This window comes from Chelmon rostratus, chromosome 10, assembly GCF_017976325.1.
Source record: "Chelmon rostratus isolate fCheRos1 chromosome 10, fCheRos1.pri, whole genome shotgun sequence".
In the NCBI taxonomy this organism is placed as follows: domain Eukaryota; kingdom Metazoa; phylum Chordata; class Actinopteri; order Chaetodontiformes; family Chaetodontidae; genus Chelmon; species Chelmon rostratus.
The window spans coordinates 12202343-12217986 of NC_055667.1; the positions used below are offsets into that span (position 1 = coordinate 12202343).

At 42.2% G+C, this 15644-nt stretch overlaps 3 protein-coding genes across 6 annotated transcripts in view; 2 read left to right on the top strand and 1 right to left on the bottom strand.

The window, feature by feature from the left end:
- prdm16 (PR domain containing 16) overlaps nt 1–5014 on the top strand; it is a 178052-nt gene extending 173038 nt beyond the window's left edge. For all 4 annotated transcript variants that reach the window (XM_041945625.1, XM_041945626.1, XM_041945627.1 and 1 more), the window contains exons 15-16: nt 281–538; nt 1589–5014. In XM_041945625.1, coding sequence (XP_041801559.1) covers nt 281–538; nt 1589–1601 — 271 coding nt within the window. In that variant the 3' untranslated portion in view covers nt 1602–5014. The remainder of the gene's footprint in view (nt 1–280; nt 539–1588) is intronic.
- Nucleotides 5015–6553: 1539 nt separating this feature from the next.
- On the bottom strand, nt 6554–7825 carry LOC121613422 (complement C1q-like protein 2). Its single transcript, XM_041946809.1, has 5 exons — nt 7685–7825; nt 7472–7543; nt 7240–7323; nt 6941–7072; nt 6554–6837 (listed from the first exon to the last, which is right to left on the bottom strand). The coding sequence occupies exons 1-5, from the start codon at nt 7743–7745 to the stop codon at nt 6554–6556; spliced, it is 633 nt and encodes a 210-aa protein (XP_041802743.1). The 5' UTR covers nt 7746–7825.
- Nucleotides 7826–11249: 3424 nt separating this feature from the next.
- tprg1l (tumor protein p63 regulated 1-like) lies at nt 11250–15423 on the top strand. The gene is made up of 6 exons (XM_041946223.1): nt 11250–11589; nt 11860–11951; nt 12237–12287; nt 12516–12641; nt 12936–13089; nt 13695–15423. Exons 1-6 carry the CDS (start codon nt 11362–11364, stop codon nt 13887–13889), a joined length of 846 nt encoding a protein of 281 aa, XP_041802157.1. The 5' UTR covers nt 11250–11361; the 3' UTR covers nt 13890–15423.
- The last annotated feature ends 221 nt before the right edge of the window (nt 15424–15644 follow it).

Below are 15644 nucleotides of genomic sequence, written 5' to 3' on the forward strand. Positions count from 1 at the left end.
CCCTTTAAACCCTGGCTTCTTTTTCCTTAGACCCTCCCTGATTGGTTAGGTAGACTGCTCATGCTCAGTCCAAAATCAACAGTTTATGTTTTTTGTCTTTCACATTTTTTTTTCCTTTTGAACAATGAGCACATGCAGCACCTCAGACTGGATAAATATTACTTTACATTAGCTTTAAATGCCTGTTTTCTTGTACTGAAACGTCACTAACGCCGGCAGTGGTTTCAGAAACAGCCGCCAACATGAGTGACACTTCCTCCATACTTTGATCCCTCTGCAGATCAGACCAGGCTGAGGACGAGCGCCCGCCCAGCCACAGTTTGTCCAACTCCAAGCTAGGCCTCCAGGGGCTGGAAGAGGAGGAAGAGGAAGTGGAGGGCGACGATGAGGAGGAGGAGGAAGGCAGCCTGACAGAGAAGTCTCACGACGAGGCGCCAGAGTCCCCGTCTCCTGTCACAACAGGAGCGTATGAGGAGGACGAGGAGGAGGAAGAGACGGAGACGGCTCCATTAGCTATGAGCTATGAACACACTCGCAGGTATTCATTTTGTCGACTGGACACGGCTACGTGCTGAGAGGGACAGGCAGGAGTAGAGAAGGTCGAGATCTCCTTCACTCTAAAGTTTCAGTTTAGCTGATGTGAGATCAGCTTCTGCTCCTCCTCTCTCCTTTTTCTTCCTAATTTATTCCCTCTACTGTCTGTCCTCTTATTAATCGTACATCTCCTTTTCTCCTCTCTTCATGTTTTCCTTCACCTAAACTTCCTCCTGCTATTTTCCTTCCCCGCCCCATTGCATTAACTCTCCATCTATCTTGCCATCCATTTACCCATCCATCCATTCCCCAACCAAACCACCCGCACTGCCCTATCACTGCCATCCATCCACCCATCCCTCGGTGTGCAGGTGTATAGAGGAGGAGGGCTCTCTCTTGGACCTGGAGGGTCTGCCCAGCTTTCCCAAGAGCCTGGAGGGGTTACGTAAAGCAGCCAGTGGCGAGCAACCCTTTGACGTTAAAGACATATTTAACACTTCGCTAGAGTCGGAGGCATTGAAAGAGACATTGTACAGGCAGGCTAAAACCCAGGTATGTGACTGGCTTTTGGATGTCCACTAAAAGAGGGAGGGACAGGAAAGACATGTTCTGATCAGACAGGAGGAAGGACAAAAAACTGAGATAAAGGCATGAGAGGGATCCTTTCACATGTTCAGGTGCTTGATGAAAGAAAAGGTCGTTCTTCCAGTTTTTAGTGGCTGAAACTATAGCTGTGTGTCCTGCCCCCTCACGTCTTTTCCTCCCACTTAACCTACTAACATCCCGCCTGTAAACTGCTCTTATCTTTCTTATCTTCAGTCTTAAAACAGTCTGATGGAACATAATTACAAGGTGTAGTGTCAATAAATTAAAGGATATTTTTATTTATTAAACCTTGCGATCTGGAACAAAAGATAATAGAAATGAGCGCCAAAGGAACAGAAACAAACCAATTTATCCTTTAATTTCCTGACAGGTGACAGAGAGAAATGGTGCTAAAAATGAGGAACTGTTCGGTTTCCACTTGTTTACAGTTACCTGTCTTCTCCCGCAGGCTTATGCAATGATGCTGTCCCTCTCCGAGAACAACCCTTTGCACGCGCCCTCCCAGAACTCTCTGGACGCTTGGCTGAGCATGGGGGGTGGACCGTCTGAGACGAGCAGCTTTCACCCACTCAACCACATCTAGACGAGAGACAGAGCGAGAGAGAGGAAGTGGGAGGAGGAGGAGGATAGGTAGAGGCAAGAGACTGAGTGGACACGAGTAGTGAGAAGACGTGGAGGCCGGACAAGAATTCAGTGTCACATACATTCAAGATAGAAAGAATATGTTTGTGAGGTTATGTGTGTTCATGTGTGTGTGTGTGTGTGTGTGTGTGTGTGTGTGTGTGTGTGTGTGTGAGTGATTGAGAAAGAGGAGGGAGAGATTGTGCCTAGTTGAGGCGTCTCGCAAGACTCTGTCAAAGAGAAAGCACTGCTAAGCTCCTGTTGATGTGAAGGACATGATGAATGCTTCTCAACAGCATTGAAACTCTGCGTTACTCTGATCCTCCCCAAGTCCACAAGGCTCACCCCAGCACCGCGGAGACCCTACGCGAGGCTCTCATAAAGACACTTAATGACTAGTATGTCTCTAAAGTCCGTGTACACCGCCTACCACAAGCACTGCAGCATCAGCACTGCATCAGCACTGCATGTCCACAAGGTGGTGCTGTTTCACTCGGAACATAGTGGGCGCGTGCACTATTGTCTCCAGGTTTCCCCCATCAATCATGGGCGACTCATTTACTGATCTTGTTTCAGTTATAACTGCAGAATCAACGATAGCACCACACTAAATGTTACTTGAGGAAATGACAGTTCCAGTAGACTGTTGATTTTTGAATGATTACACGGAGAATGATGTTCAGACGTGCACAGCAACCGGTGATTTTAATGAGCTGTCTGGGACACTAGCCGTCGTAACTGGTTACCCAATTTGATCATGCTGAAAATGAATTTAAAATCATACTCAAAAAACGAGGAAAGTCTTTCTCTGCTTGTTTATTTCATCGTCATTTGTTAATTTTATTTACTTTCTTTCCTCTTAGATACCACAGTATTGTTTCTTTGTAGGCACCGCAGTGCTAAATTGTTAATATAATTATTTTAGAGAAGGACCAAAATTGTATGATATTGTCATATGATGTACAAAATAACCTAGATGTTCATAGCAAGAGTGGTATGTGCCAAATAACCCATAGAAAATGTTTTGTTCTCTGACAATCATTTCATTTCCAAGGGGCTTGCCTTTGCTGTCATAGTTGTTTTTTTTCTTTTCTTATTACGCTCTTATAAATTTGATTTCAGAAGTGTGTGTATGTATTTATTTTTGGTTGTTTTGTCCTGACTGGAGGAGTGAAATGAAGAAAAGTCATTTTATCCCTCTTTTCTTGTTGCTGAAGGAATGAACGCCTATCAGAGCGTGAGGGAGATTCTGAATCTCTGGTTTTGAAGCGTTAGTGTGCCAAAATGGAGAAGAACCCATGAAATTAATTGTTTTTATTTATAGTGAAAGATAGCTGTAGTTAGTTTTAGGTCCTATTTGGCATCGTAACGTCCTGCAGTGTTTAGTTGTTTCTCTTGTTTCAGTTCAACCATTTTACCCAGTATGCCGAATGTGTCTTGTTCAAGTGTTATGGGGGTGGGGGGACAGACTTGGACAACTTTCACTATGAATGTCACAAAAGGGCATTACGTTGTCACACTATTGAATCTGACTAGTTTCTAGCACATCGAGCTCCCTTTTTTTCCCTCCCTTTTACATTTGATACATGTAGTGTAACCAGTGCATATTCTTTTTAAGATTATTTGTCCTGTATTACATGGTCCAAACGTCTAAAACACACGGTCACATCTGCATGAACGTCTGCTGCATCGGAGTGAACAAACTCGCTGGTCATGCAAGAAGGAAAGTAAGGACTCGTGAAACTAAAAAAAAAGAAAGAGAGAGAGTAAATGAAACCACAGATAGTGTTAAAATGGACATCATAATTCTGCTGGTCAGTCCACATGTAAAAAAAATAAAATAAAAAATGTCTACTTGATTCTGGATGGGGAAAACAGAAACACTTGATCATGAGTTTGACTTTCTATTCCCTGTTCTTCTTGTGAGATCATACTGAAAACTCATTCCATGTGGTCTACAAGGTAGCTGTGCCATGGAGGGCATGAGTCATTTACTGTAGATAACTGTAGATAGCTGCAGGAGGCAGGGGGGGGTGAGCATTGTTGATCATTGTGGCCTTGATCCTCCCTGCGTACTGGGACTTTCAGAACTAGGCCTGATGCTGTATTTTCAAACTAGTACTTAAACCATATGGGTCCAAGCCATAAATTGATCAGGCTTAGGTCTCTAGAACTTAGAACACAGAAACATTTTCAGACTAGTTTCACTTTCAGTAAGACGAGCAACTGGCGCTCGACACGGAGAGATAAGAAAAACCTGAAACAGAAGCACTGTAATTTTTCTTCACCACAGCAGGTGGTAGTGTGATGCTGGGACTGATGCATCATCTCATTTTTCTAAAGACAGAAGTCTTTTTTTTATAATTCTACTGAATGAGATTTCATTCATGGTAAACACATTGTTTTCCAACTCGTGGTTATAAAATGTAAAGACTTGGGTTGCTATGTTTTTAGGCTGACTATATGTAGTAATTCATGTCATGGACTACTGTAATAAGTACGCGCTGTGTAAAGCAAAGGAATTGAAGGCATTGAAGTATTCCATTTTGCCAACTTCAGAAAGTATTCTGGCAGATGGTCGCTGATATATGTTTCAGCATAATAGAACATGGTTGCTGTTTTCCCCCCACTGTTACAGGAGAAGGTAAAAATATACATATTGTTTCTTTTTAACTGTATAGTATTTTAAAGAATGAAAAACAATGATGCATTTGTCTGAAGAAAAATATCATTGAAAAATATGGGTTTAAATGGATGGTGCTTGTTTTGTTTGAATCTGAGTTGTATATCGCCTCTGTTATGTTTATTGAAAACAAACAAAAAAAAAAGATATTGTGCATGACGTGTTTAGCAGTCATAATGATGTCCATTTGTGAAATGTGTATCAAATCAAAAAATGAGAAAAAAAAAGAAAAGAAAAAAATAAATCCGTAGATGCACTTATTGTACATGTGGTTAGGTTAGTAGGTTTGACTTCAAGTTCTTGACTGCCTTACAGGTGGCTCTGAAAGACATAGAAAAGACTTGTGGGACAAGACATAATGAAAAACAATAAAGGATTGTAGAATAATGTTGAACAATTCTGAAATTGCAGTTCTTTTGATGCTTGTGATTATTGAAGATGTACTTTAGAGAAATTTCATTGAAAAGATATGACTCTGATGTTAATTCTGTAGAATAGCAATGTATACCAAATGTAATCTTTCCAATGCTATGAAGAATTTATACATGAAATTGATATGCAATAAAACCTGTGTGCTTTTTAAATGAGACGTCCACTGTGTGTTTGTGAGCCATGAGGGTGATCGGTCAAAGACCCACTTTCTCATTTAGGGCCAACTGAAGCTGAAACAATTAATCATTTAATTAATTCATTTTTATCTAATAAAAAGTGTGAGTATCTCCTAGTTCCAGCTTCTCAATGGTGAGGATTTGTATCATAGTTAAATTAATACATTTGGGTTTTGGACTGTTAATTGTGCCAAACAAGCTTTATCTTGGCACTACAAACATTTGATCAACTAGACTCTGATGCATGGCTGTAGATTAAACTACATAGCATTATATAAGATGGTTCAAGTGAGCTTAACCTTAAACATCTACAGCAGTAAAATGCACAACACATTAATGCAGCAGAACATTAATCAACATCATACCAGTTAAACACTCACAGGTTTAACCACCATATTACTGCAGACTTTAAGTCAGTTTTGATTCTAATACATACATACTTTTATTTAAGGTTTAAATGCTGGACCTTCACTTCGTGGTGTATTTTCACAGTGTGGTGTTAGTACTTTTACCTAATTAAAGGATCTGAGTATTTTATCTACCACTACATTTATGAAGACACTACATGCACGCTCAGTATTGTGCTGTACAGATACCCTTACTGCAAACAAGTGAAAGCATAAGAAAGATCAAATATTTGTTGAGACCCCTTCCCCGCTGACAGCGAAGGCGAGGAAACCTTTTTTAGAATTTTCTCCCTCTTACTTTTATAGTTTCACCCTGATTTCCATACTAAAATCTCTGTTCTCTCTGGGTCCATTTAGACCATTAATTTGAGTTGATCAGTAATTACAGAGCTCACAGAGCAATAAAATTAAGAGCAAAAGTCAGTGGTGTAGTATTTTTTTAAAGCACAATGCTCTTTATATTGTGTAAATACAAGATGACATATAATAAAGAATCAGGTCTCTATCAAGGAAAACATTACTTAAACAGTGTTTGTGCATCACCAGGTTACAGGTTTTATTTCTTTTTTACTTATTATTGTTGTATTACCATTACTATGGATAGCACAGTAACCAATTTCAGTTGCAATCGCAATAAAATTATGTTTATTCGTTCAAATATGAGAGAATATAATAACAATACAATATACAGTATTTAATATGTACAAATGATTGTTGCTGTGAAGCCTCGTCATACAGCTTTCATGTACAAGATGAATAATGCATACTGATGCAGTACACATGTATGTCAAGACACTTTGTAACCTACAAATAAAAAAGCAAACATTTCCACAACTTTCTCATGAATTACTGCACTTCCTGAACCTAATGTTGAGAAGAATCTAGCAGAAGTATTCCCTCACTGTCTGTGTGTTGATGCAAATGCAGAAAGACGTCCAGGTGAAAAATTCAGGAAGCGTTTCTAATCAAAAGATGTTGCTGCTGCTCAGTGTTGCTAAAGGAAAAGAAATGACACTGTTATCAACAACCACTCATCCACTTCTACAGTGCGTGCTCTGCTTTCATCTAGCTGAAGAAGAGGGACTGCTTCCCTCTCACATGGTGAAAAGCAGATGTCCACTGAAGGTGCTATGTCGGTTTTCATTGTCAAACATCCTTGTGTTTGCCCACAGACGTAAAAACACAACATCTCCGACCTCTAGAAGCAGCGTAACGCCATTAGCAGAACTCCCATAATGGGATGTCTGATGCTCATATGCAATAAAAACATGGGCTCCGTTCTTGACCAACACAGCACCTGAAGGATGAGAAGCATGTCCATGTGCACCTATGTAGAACTCAAAGTGGTAGGCTCCTCTCACTGGTGCGATGAAAAACCCTGTGGGACATCTTTTTGTCAGTGAATGCAAATCTGTCAACCAGGTTGAAGTCAACATTGCAGAAAAGACTAACTCATCGTCTAGATGTGTGAATTTGAGTACCTGTGTTTGGGCTGTAGGCATTTCCGATGTTTGAGACGACATGTCTGAAGACCAGAGGAGTGTGTGTGTTAAATGGTCCCACAGTTCCTGAGCCTGAAGCCAGCAGAGAGGCTGAGAAAGCCACTCGTTTTACTGAGAGAGAGAGAGAGAGAGAGAAACATGCTTGTTTGGCTGATGTTACAATGTAATGGCTACAATGATGAGCATGTTACTGAATTCAGTGCTACTGACCATTCTAGGTAGGCTAAGGCTAGGTAACAGTTGAAATACTAAATTTGTAGTTGAGTTTTTTGTTTTACCGTCTCTGTCCCTCTTCAGAGCTTCCACCTGGTTCTCTGTGACGTTTGCTCTGGCTCTCACGGCCATCAGATCTGCTGTTTGTACTGAAATAAACAGAGAAAACTGTGTGAAATGTGAAATGAACCACAGTCTCTGATGAAAAGACTTTGACAGTTAAAAGTATTTTATCATCGCTGTTTGCATCACAGTGTGCTTGTCTCTAATATGCATTTTGACATGTGTCATATATACCTTGTTGCTGTTGCTTCAGCTTCTCCACCTGAGTGTTCTGCAGCTCCAGTTCTTTCAGCTTAGCTGCTTGTGCTGATAAAAAAAAAGATTTAAAGATAGGACATATTCAATGTTTCTGTTCTTTTTTCTTTCTTGTGTTATTATAAAAACCTCCTTTCACACAGCAGTGGTTCCGCTTGCTTATTACTTCCCTCACTACCTCTCATACTGTACCTTGATTCTCTCTCTGTAAGTGCCTTATCTCCACCTTTTGTTCAGCCAGGGAGGCGCTCATCTCTCTCAGCACAGCCTGGATGTCTGGCGTACAGGTCTGTCGGGGGCCAGAGGCATTTGTTGTCTCTCTGCTCTGGGGTTCAGCTTGCTTTCCAAGTGAAATAATTTCGTTGTCAGACTCTGTTTGAAGCTCAGCCGTGCAGAGAGAGCAGATTAGCAGCAACAGTGGAAAACACATCTTCATCTCCATTCTCTGGCAGCCTGTGCAGTGCATGCAGATCTCTGTAGCTTCTGTGTCAATCCCAACCTTAAATAGTGTTTTAAGATGATCAACCATTAACAGACATTTCTATAGGAAACATGTGCACGAGATCTGTTTGATAACAGTTATTACTGGAATCATATCTGGCAACAACACTGAAATCATCAAAAAGAAATGTTTATTTACACTCAAAAGGTGTATTTTAATATTGCTATCAGGAAGCACAATATCTACCCTCAATGGCGTGCATGTCTAGGAAATCTCACAGTTTAATCTTAGGAGTCGCAAACACATTTCAATAACTACAAATATGATCATCCCTGCCTGTTCAAACATTAATGAAATAGTCAGATATGGTGACCTCCCTCAGGTTGTTAACAGGCTCAGATAAGAAAGACCAGATTCAGCAGGAACCCATTTGTATCTCTTTGCTTCCTCAATAAATCGAGGATGGTCTTAAAGTTTGGCTTTTGAAGAGCAACAACTCAACACCTGGTGCCTGGCAGCAGAGGTCACGTGTGCACTTTCACAGTACAGATGCAACAGGAGTGCACATGCACAAAGTGACACCTTCACGCTTCACGTGTGCTGCAACGTGCTCTCACACAAATCAATGCACAATCTCTGTAAGCAAGCAATGAAAGTGATCAATGAAAAACCAAATAATCATTAATTACAACATCATCTTTTGCCAAACGGAACCTGCAAATGTTGGTTTATTATATACGATCATTCACAGTCCTACAACACAAGCTGTTGGAAACAGGCTCAAGGTTCACAAGAGCCCCCGGTGGTGGGGATGTGCAATTCTTTCTCAGTGAGTATCTGAAGATCAAAAGATTGTCACATCTAACTTGAAAATAAGTAATTATTTTATTATTGCCGTGATGTTCTGCAGAAAATACCTTGAAGATGTAGCTTCAGCTTGTTCATATCAATAGTAAAATGTAACATAACTGCAGGTCCGATGATTTATTTATCAGGTTTCCAATATGTGTCAATTTAGGAGCTGCAAATACATTTTAATTACTTCACAATTTTCAATGCAAATTATTCAAAGTGAAAATCTTAATGTTGTTTAAAATGTCCTGATGGCTTTAAATAGTGACAGGTTTTATGAAATATGGTGTTGGTAGTTAGCTCATTGAGGTTCATTCAGGTTTGAGTCTTATCTAGCAGGAAAATGCTGCCATTGAAGTACCGACCTTCAGTGTGATTTTCAAAGAGCAAACTTTAATTAATGGTGAGCAACTGTAAACACAACTCATTAAAGGGAGGAGGGTCACAAACACAGGATGACACGCCACATCCTGCCACAACGTGGCTTCCATTGAATTGTGAAACCAACTACACACAAGGCTTAACTCCTAATCTAAGGCACAGCACTTGAACACAGCACGCCATCACCTTCTAAACTGGAGCTACTGTAATTTATCAGTCAAAGGAACACTAAACATGCACATAATGTGATCTCCACAGCTGCCTCCCCTCCCCACACTAAAAACACATCTAAAAAACGTAAACGCAAGTACAACGAATAGATCAAAGCATGTACTCAACTGCTTCATGAGACCCTGCCCCAGGGTCTGAGCTTGAGACGCAGTCCAGCTCCCCAGAAACATGGCTCCACTGGACGGTGACATACGATAATCTCGAGGGCACACAGGTGGTCCCTGTTGGCGAGCTGGACATCCAGCTTCAGCTGATGACACTCCTGGTGATTGGTCTGCCTGTTGTCCTGGATACAGTCACACCATCAGAAGAAGGCCCCTCTCGGTTACTCCAGTGTCCTCCAAGGCAGGGATATGGTCAGTCCAACTTTCTGGTGTCGTCCTCCCCTCTGCAGGGGTGTCCCACGTGGGTTAGCAATGGTGGACCCAACTAACACGAAACTGGACCCCATTTGGAGGATTCATCTGTTCATCTCCTCTGCAACCTGAAACTGGAGCTGATGACACTGCAGAAGAAGAACTGAGGGGTTTGAATTGATCTCTTAGCCTCCCTACAACGGCCTGTAAAGCACACCTGTCACTCTAAATGGACTCAGTGATTCTCCCTCAGAATAATACGGGGGGTTAGCTCTAAAATCACAAGACATTTGGAGCTCTGGTGCCTTTTAACTGCTTCCGCACTGGATAACATGCTAGACACACAATCATCCATTGAGACAAGGAGTGAAGGAGGTGCCTGCATGAACACTCTGCAGTAGAACATTACAAGAGGTTAAAAAAAAAAAGAAGACAGCATTGATGAAAGGGTACGACTGAAATGTCCATCAGCCCATCTCGGTAAGGGGACATCAAATTATGAGTATGCAGAGGCCGGCATAATTCATTGAAACAGTGTTGACCCAAAGTTAAAGCTTGGAGGTCTCTGGGAGACATAATGATGAAGAAGGACATCAGACGTGTCTCTGGCGCCATCTAGGCCAGAATGAACGCCATGTCTACATTTCCACTGAGCAACAAACATCTGGTTATGCATCTCAATGCTTCTAGGGGGTTGGAGATGTTGAGTTGATGCATGGAGCAACAATCTTTAATAATGCTAAGCACCAGAGCACCTTCACAGGTCGGGTGCTGTCCCCCACATGAAGAAGGCTGAATATAAAGGAGGCACGATACAAGACACTTAAACCAACTGCAACAATAAACCATAAAATAGTGCTGAAGCAGAAGAACATCAAAAATACAACTGCAAACTAACTCTAACTGTGACAGATTGATCATAACAGTTTACATCCAAGGAAACCAGCAACCACACTCCATCCACCACACCTTGAACAGTTCCTACCTGTGTCCTCTGGTGGAGCCAAAACCAGCAAACAGTAACACAGCCTTCTTTCCGCAAGCTGTTTCTGAATCTGGTTCTGAATGAGCTGCAAACACGACAGAGAAGGAATCTTTCTGATGTTTTACAGGATGTCAGAGATATAAGAAAAAACAGACTCAGCATGTCACTGTCAGTCCACTACTTCAACCAATACTTGCCTCTAGTCTTTGATTTTTCTTAGACCTCTTCCCTCTGCTCATGGGAAATTAAGTATACACGGCCAGACTTTTCAAGGACACTATCTGCCAAATGCTAGAATTTAGTCTACATGCAGACTATTACTGGATAAACATTATCTCTTAAAGCTTAAATTGGATACAGAAGTGACAGCCGACTTCAGAATATTCGGTCATCACAGCGCTATTAATGATGAAAGCACCTGCTTATGTAATTAGCTGTGTCCCTTTAAGAGGAAGGAAATTCAACGGGGGAAGTGAAGTAAAGCAAGAGGGGACCACTTCCTCGTAGCCCTCACAATCAAAACATTATTCGTGCGCAATGGGTGAGTCCGCATCCTCCGAAGGACGTTTTCTAATCTAACCCTTGGCGCACATTGTCGGGAAGCTCCGCGATTTGTTCCACCATGCTTCAGCTGAACGACACGATGGAGCCGGAGAGTCCGGGCGCTGCGATTCTCCACCCCGCAGAAACCGAGGAGGGGGTCGAGGTTGCCTTCACGCCGCCGGAGGCCGGACGGAGCCTCGGACACGGAGCCTCGGTGGCCTGCTGCCCTCCGTTACAAACGCTGACGCCTTTTCATGTGCACAACCCCACGATCCAAGCGAAAGTCAAGGACTATTTCGTGTTCAGGGTAAGTGGCTCCATAATAACGTCTTGCGTTAATCGGCACCAAGGCCGGTTTGTTTTGAATTAAGACCATATGTCTGTTCAAAACAAGCCCCTCCAGTACAATCACGCGCTTCAAAGGCACATGTGGTAAATAAAGCACTAACTTGGCACGCTTAGGTAGCAGTGCATTACAGCGCATTGTGAGAGCTGCACCAGCACATCACAGGGAGGAAGCGGACGCGGGTCTCTGAGGTGATGCTGGGGACTGACGGTTGTGTGATGCTGATCTCAGCCAGGTACCATAGAGCAGGCGGTGAGCGACATCAGGACCGTGGCACTCCCTTCGGAGGATGGAGAGGTGCTCAGCGTCTGGCTGCTGGCTGAGTGAGTATCCCTGCAGCATGGGACTGTTTTATAATCGGCCTGACACACGAGGCAACATGCTGTGACATGCTGTGTGCACTGCGGGCTCACTGTACAAGTATGTCCATGCAGACACATCAGCTGGAGACTCCTTAAGGTCACAGCATAGGAGGAGTGTTTGTCACATGATCATAAATGGGTGATACTTCGGGTGTTTAATTCAACCATGTAACTGCAACAACAAATGTTTCAGTTCAAGGTTCAAATTGTGCTTTATGTGGCTGCCATGTTTGTGTGTGTCTGCAGAGTTGACCACTGGAACAATGAGAGGGAGAGACTTGTGCTTATAACTGATAGGTAAGTCAAAAAGACTCTTTTGTTGACTCCTGTCACTGCATTTTGTGTCTAACTGCGCTTGTATAGTTTATATTTTCTTCTCATTTCATAAACATGTAATCATTTAGTGTCTCTTTTCATCTGATCTTGTGCTGAATGTCCCCTCTGGCAGATCAATAAGACATTATCTCATCTAGCAGGTCATGTTGTCCGTCGAGTCGATTTGACATCTTTTGCTTGTGTGTGCAGGTCACTGCTGGTGTGCAAGTACGACTTCATCAACCTGTTGTGTCAGCAGGTCGTCAGGATCTCTCTCAACGCTGTAGACACCATCTCAGTGGGCGAGTTTGAGTTCCCCCCCAAATCCCTGAACAAGTACGTCTCAGTGTGTGCTCTAAAGCATATTGATACCAGTGTTAGGAACAGGACTCCACTCCTGTCATGCATGTGGCATGAGAACTTACTAAAATATTGCAGCTGTGATAATCTTGTTGCTTTGTAGCTGTTTGGTGATTTCATTGTTATTTTAGAACTGGGGGAGATTTAAAAAACACTCTATACGAATTAAAAAATGCCTCTAAGCATAAGTGGCTCAGCTTTGTGGCAGTGTTTGGTGTACTGCTGGTCCTTGTAGCTGGCTGATTCTTTCACTGTTGTGTTTACTTACAGGAGAGAGGGCTACGGGATTCGCGTCCAGTGGGACAAACGTCCTCGGGCCTCGTTCTTAAACCGCTGGAACCCCTGGTCCACGGACATGCCCTACGCCACCTTCACAGAGCACCCCATGTCCCACGCTGATGAGAAGGTGGCCTCCCTCTGCCAGGTATAATCCCCTTAACAAAAGGCTAAAAGGCTGCATTTTCAGTCATTTATCTAATAGATTGATATTTGGAAAACAGAGGATTTAAAGCTTGAAATGTAAGGTAGCTTTTTGTGTTGGCCTTCTGCAGATTTCACAAGACAAACAATGGTGACCACTGGTGCAGCAGTTCATTTGTGCACAACAGGCGGCAAAAGCAGCTCAACTGAAAACAATAGACTGATTGATGCCTGAAAAACAAAATTCATCCCTTGAGAGAAAGCCGATTGTTCATATAACTAGTCATGACTTTGTGTATGAACAGTTATTTTCAGAGCTGTTTGTTTATATTTTATTGGCCAGACAACAATGGTACCTGGGGCAATTATCTGGGGATATGACTGCATTTTCTCAATCAGAGCCATTAGCATGGTTACATGTAATAAATAGAGCAAGCACATTTTAGCTGTAAAGTCTCAGCATGCATTATTCCACATTTGATAGCAGCTCCAGGAGATGTTGCTTTCATTGTAGACAGTTCTATATGCATATACATTATACACTATTATTGATGGGAGGGCTGTGGATGGGTGCTCTGGTTTCATGTTCTTTTTATTTTACTTACCAAGTTGGACAACTTCAGGACCCAGCTGGTCCAGGCAGTAAAGAAAGCCCATAAGGAGCACCCCATCCCGGGTCGGGCCAACGGTGTCCTGATCCTGGAGAGACCCCTGCTCATCGAGACCTATCTGGGCATCATGTCTTTCATCAACAATGAGGCCAAGCTGGGCTACTCCATGACCCGTGGCAAGATTGGCTTCTAAGATCCACAGTTTGTCCAGATTACAAGAGTTCAACCCATGTGTCCGTGTTAACGCTGCGCTGTCTGAGGGAAGCTGTCGCTCCTCTACAGTGTAATGCGCAACCGATCTATGTGTGTGTATGTTGAGCCCATGAGAAGTCCACACCTCCTGAAGTTGGTGTTAGAGACAAGTGGTCAGCCTTCTGTAGGTAAATGATTCGCAGCACTGCATGGACTCGCTACTCATTTGTTTTTGCCCCCCCCCATCCCTTTCCTTTAAAGAGCTGCTCACAGATCTGCCATACCTACTGTACATGGGCCCTCAGGAGTGTATGCCCATGAGACATAAGTTGGAGAGAAAGGACACGGCATCAATTCATCACTTCTGTACTTGAGTCTCTTGTGGTCTAATGCTCCTTGTTTAACCACTGATTGACAGACTGTCAAAACTAATGGGACTGAGATTTTGGTAGAGGAATACAAACGTCAGGGGCGTTACTATGGGGTTAATGTGTTTCGTTTTTAGCTTTTCTCTGCAGCTAAAAAAGGCCACCCAGAGAAGAGCAGTTAAACCATAATATCAGCTAGCAATATGTTTCATAGTTATTCCATTAATATGGTTTGAAATGAAGGCTTGCACTATTCAGATCAGGGGGCATAGGGCAGCTCCATGGTATGGAAGAGCCGCTGATGGACTGAGTCATGTCACATGATTTTTGTAATAAGGATCACGCACTGCTATACTGAAAAGCTCTGGGTTAAGATGTGTTACTTGCGGAAGATGACAGCTGGATTCTACTTTTCAGCATCCATGAAATGATGAATTACTTGCTGTGACCTTCCTCTCTTATTGGCCAATGTGCTCTCAATGCTTACATTTGCCTCAATTATGTGGTTGTTCAGAGCAGGGAGCCGATGTACCACTTGGAGAGCTGCATAAGCTACTAATATCTGAAATGTTCTTGTATGTTACAGATGTTTTATGCAACATGAACTTGTAAACCATGTCTTTATGTTAAAAGTCCTGCAACGTGCATTCGTTTTAGGCAGATTTGCACTGGGTGTAATGTTGGGTTACAAAATGAAATCCATGCAGACAAAGCTTTGCATCAGTTCATTAACCACATAATGTATGTATCTTGTGAACTGGATTTAGGTAATTTTTTTTTTTATATAATTGTGCTACCAAAGGTAACATTTTCATGCTCAACAATGCCAATGAATAATTGTGTTCTAAAATGCCTTTTTTTGGGTATAACTTGCGCATGTTCCCTGCACGTTGAGTTTGCATGACAGATGTTTTTTAAATGAGTATCCTAAACGGACCTGTAAAAACTAATTAGGTTTTATTTATCTGCTGTTATTTTGATGCGGTTAATTCATGAATGCTTATAGAAAACAAGTATTTCATTGCCAGTTAAGAAGCATTCATTTAGGGATTTTAAAAGTGATTAACTTGTTATTACCGGTACCAACAAGTTGAAGGATTACTTTTTGTTCTAGATACGTATCTGTAGCCACAATGGAGAATAATAAATGCCTACGTGTTCCTGTTGGGGGCCTCGGCTCTGGTCATTGTTAAGATGTGCATTTACACGACATTCGTACTGTCAAGGACTGCAACAAAGTGATGAAGTTACAGTTCAGGTTGCTGTACAATTCAAGCTTTTGTAAATGGGACATCATACAGACAAATGATGCCTTTCAGGCATTTAATACGGTCCTAATATAATTAGTACAGCCTGTTTGTTGTTTGGATTCTTACTGGTATCCTACC

What these genes read in the sequence shown, in the direction of transcription:
- LOC121613422 (XM_041946809.1), bottom strand. Translation starts at nt 7,745, where the DNA reads ATGAGCGCCTCCCTGGCTGAACAAAAGGTGGAGATAAGGCACTTACAG. An exon ending in CTTACAGAGAGAGAATCAAG is followed by an intron (nt 7,544 to 7,684) that starts GTACAGTATGAG and finishes TTTTTTTATCAG; the next exon opens with CACAAGCAGCTAAGCTGAAA. An exon ending in TCTGAAGAGGGACAGAGACG is followed by an intron (nt 7,073 to 7,239) that starts GTAAAACAAAAA and finishes TCTCTCTCTCAG; the next exon opens with TAAAACGAGTGGCTTTCTCA.
- tprg1l (XM_041946223.1), top strand. Translation starts at nt 11,362, where the DNA reads ATGCTTCAGCTGAACGACACGATGGAGCCGGAGAGTCCGGGCGCTGCG. An exon ending in AGGACTATTTCGTGTTCAGG is followed by an intron (nt 11,590 to 11,859) that starts GTAAGTGGCTCC and finishes TGCTGATCTCAG; the next exon opens with CCAGGTACCATAGAGCAGGC. An exon ending in CTTGTGCTTATAACTGATAG is followed by an intron (nt 12,288 to 12,515) that starts GTAAGTCAAAAA and finishes TTGTGTGTGCAG; the next exon opens with GTCACTGCTGGTGTGCAAGT.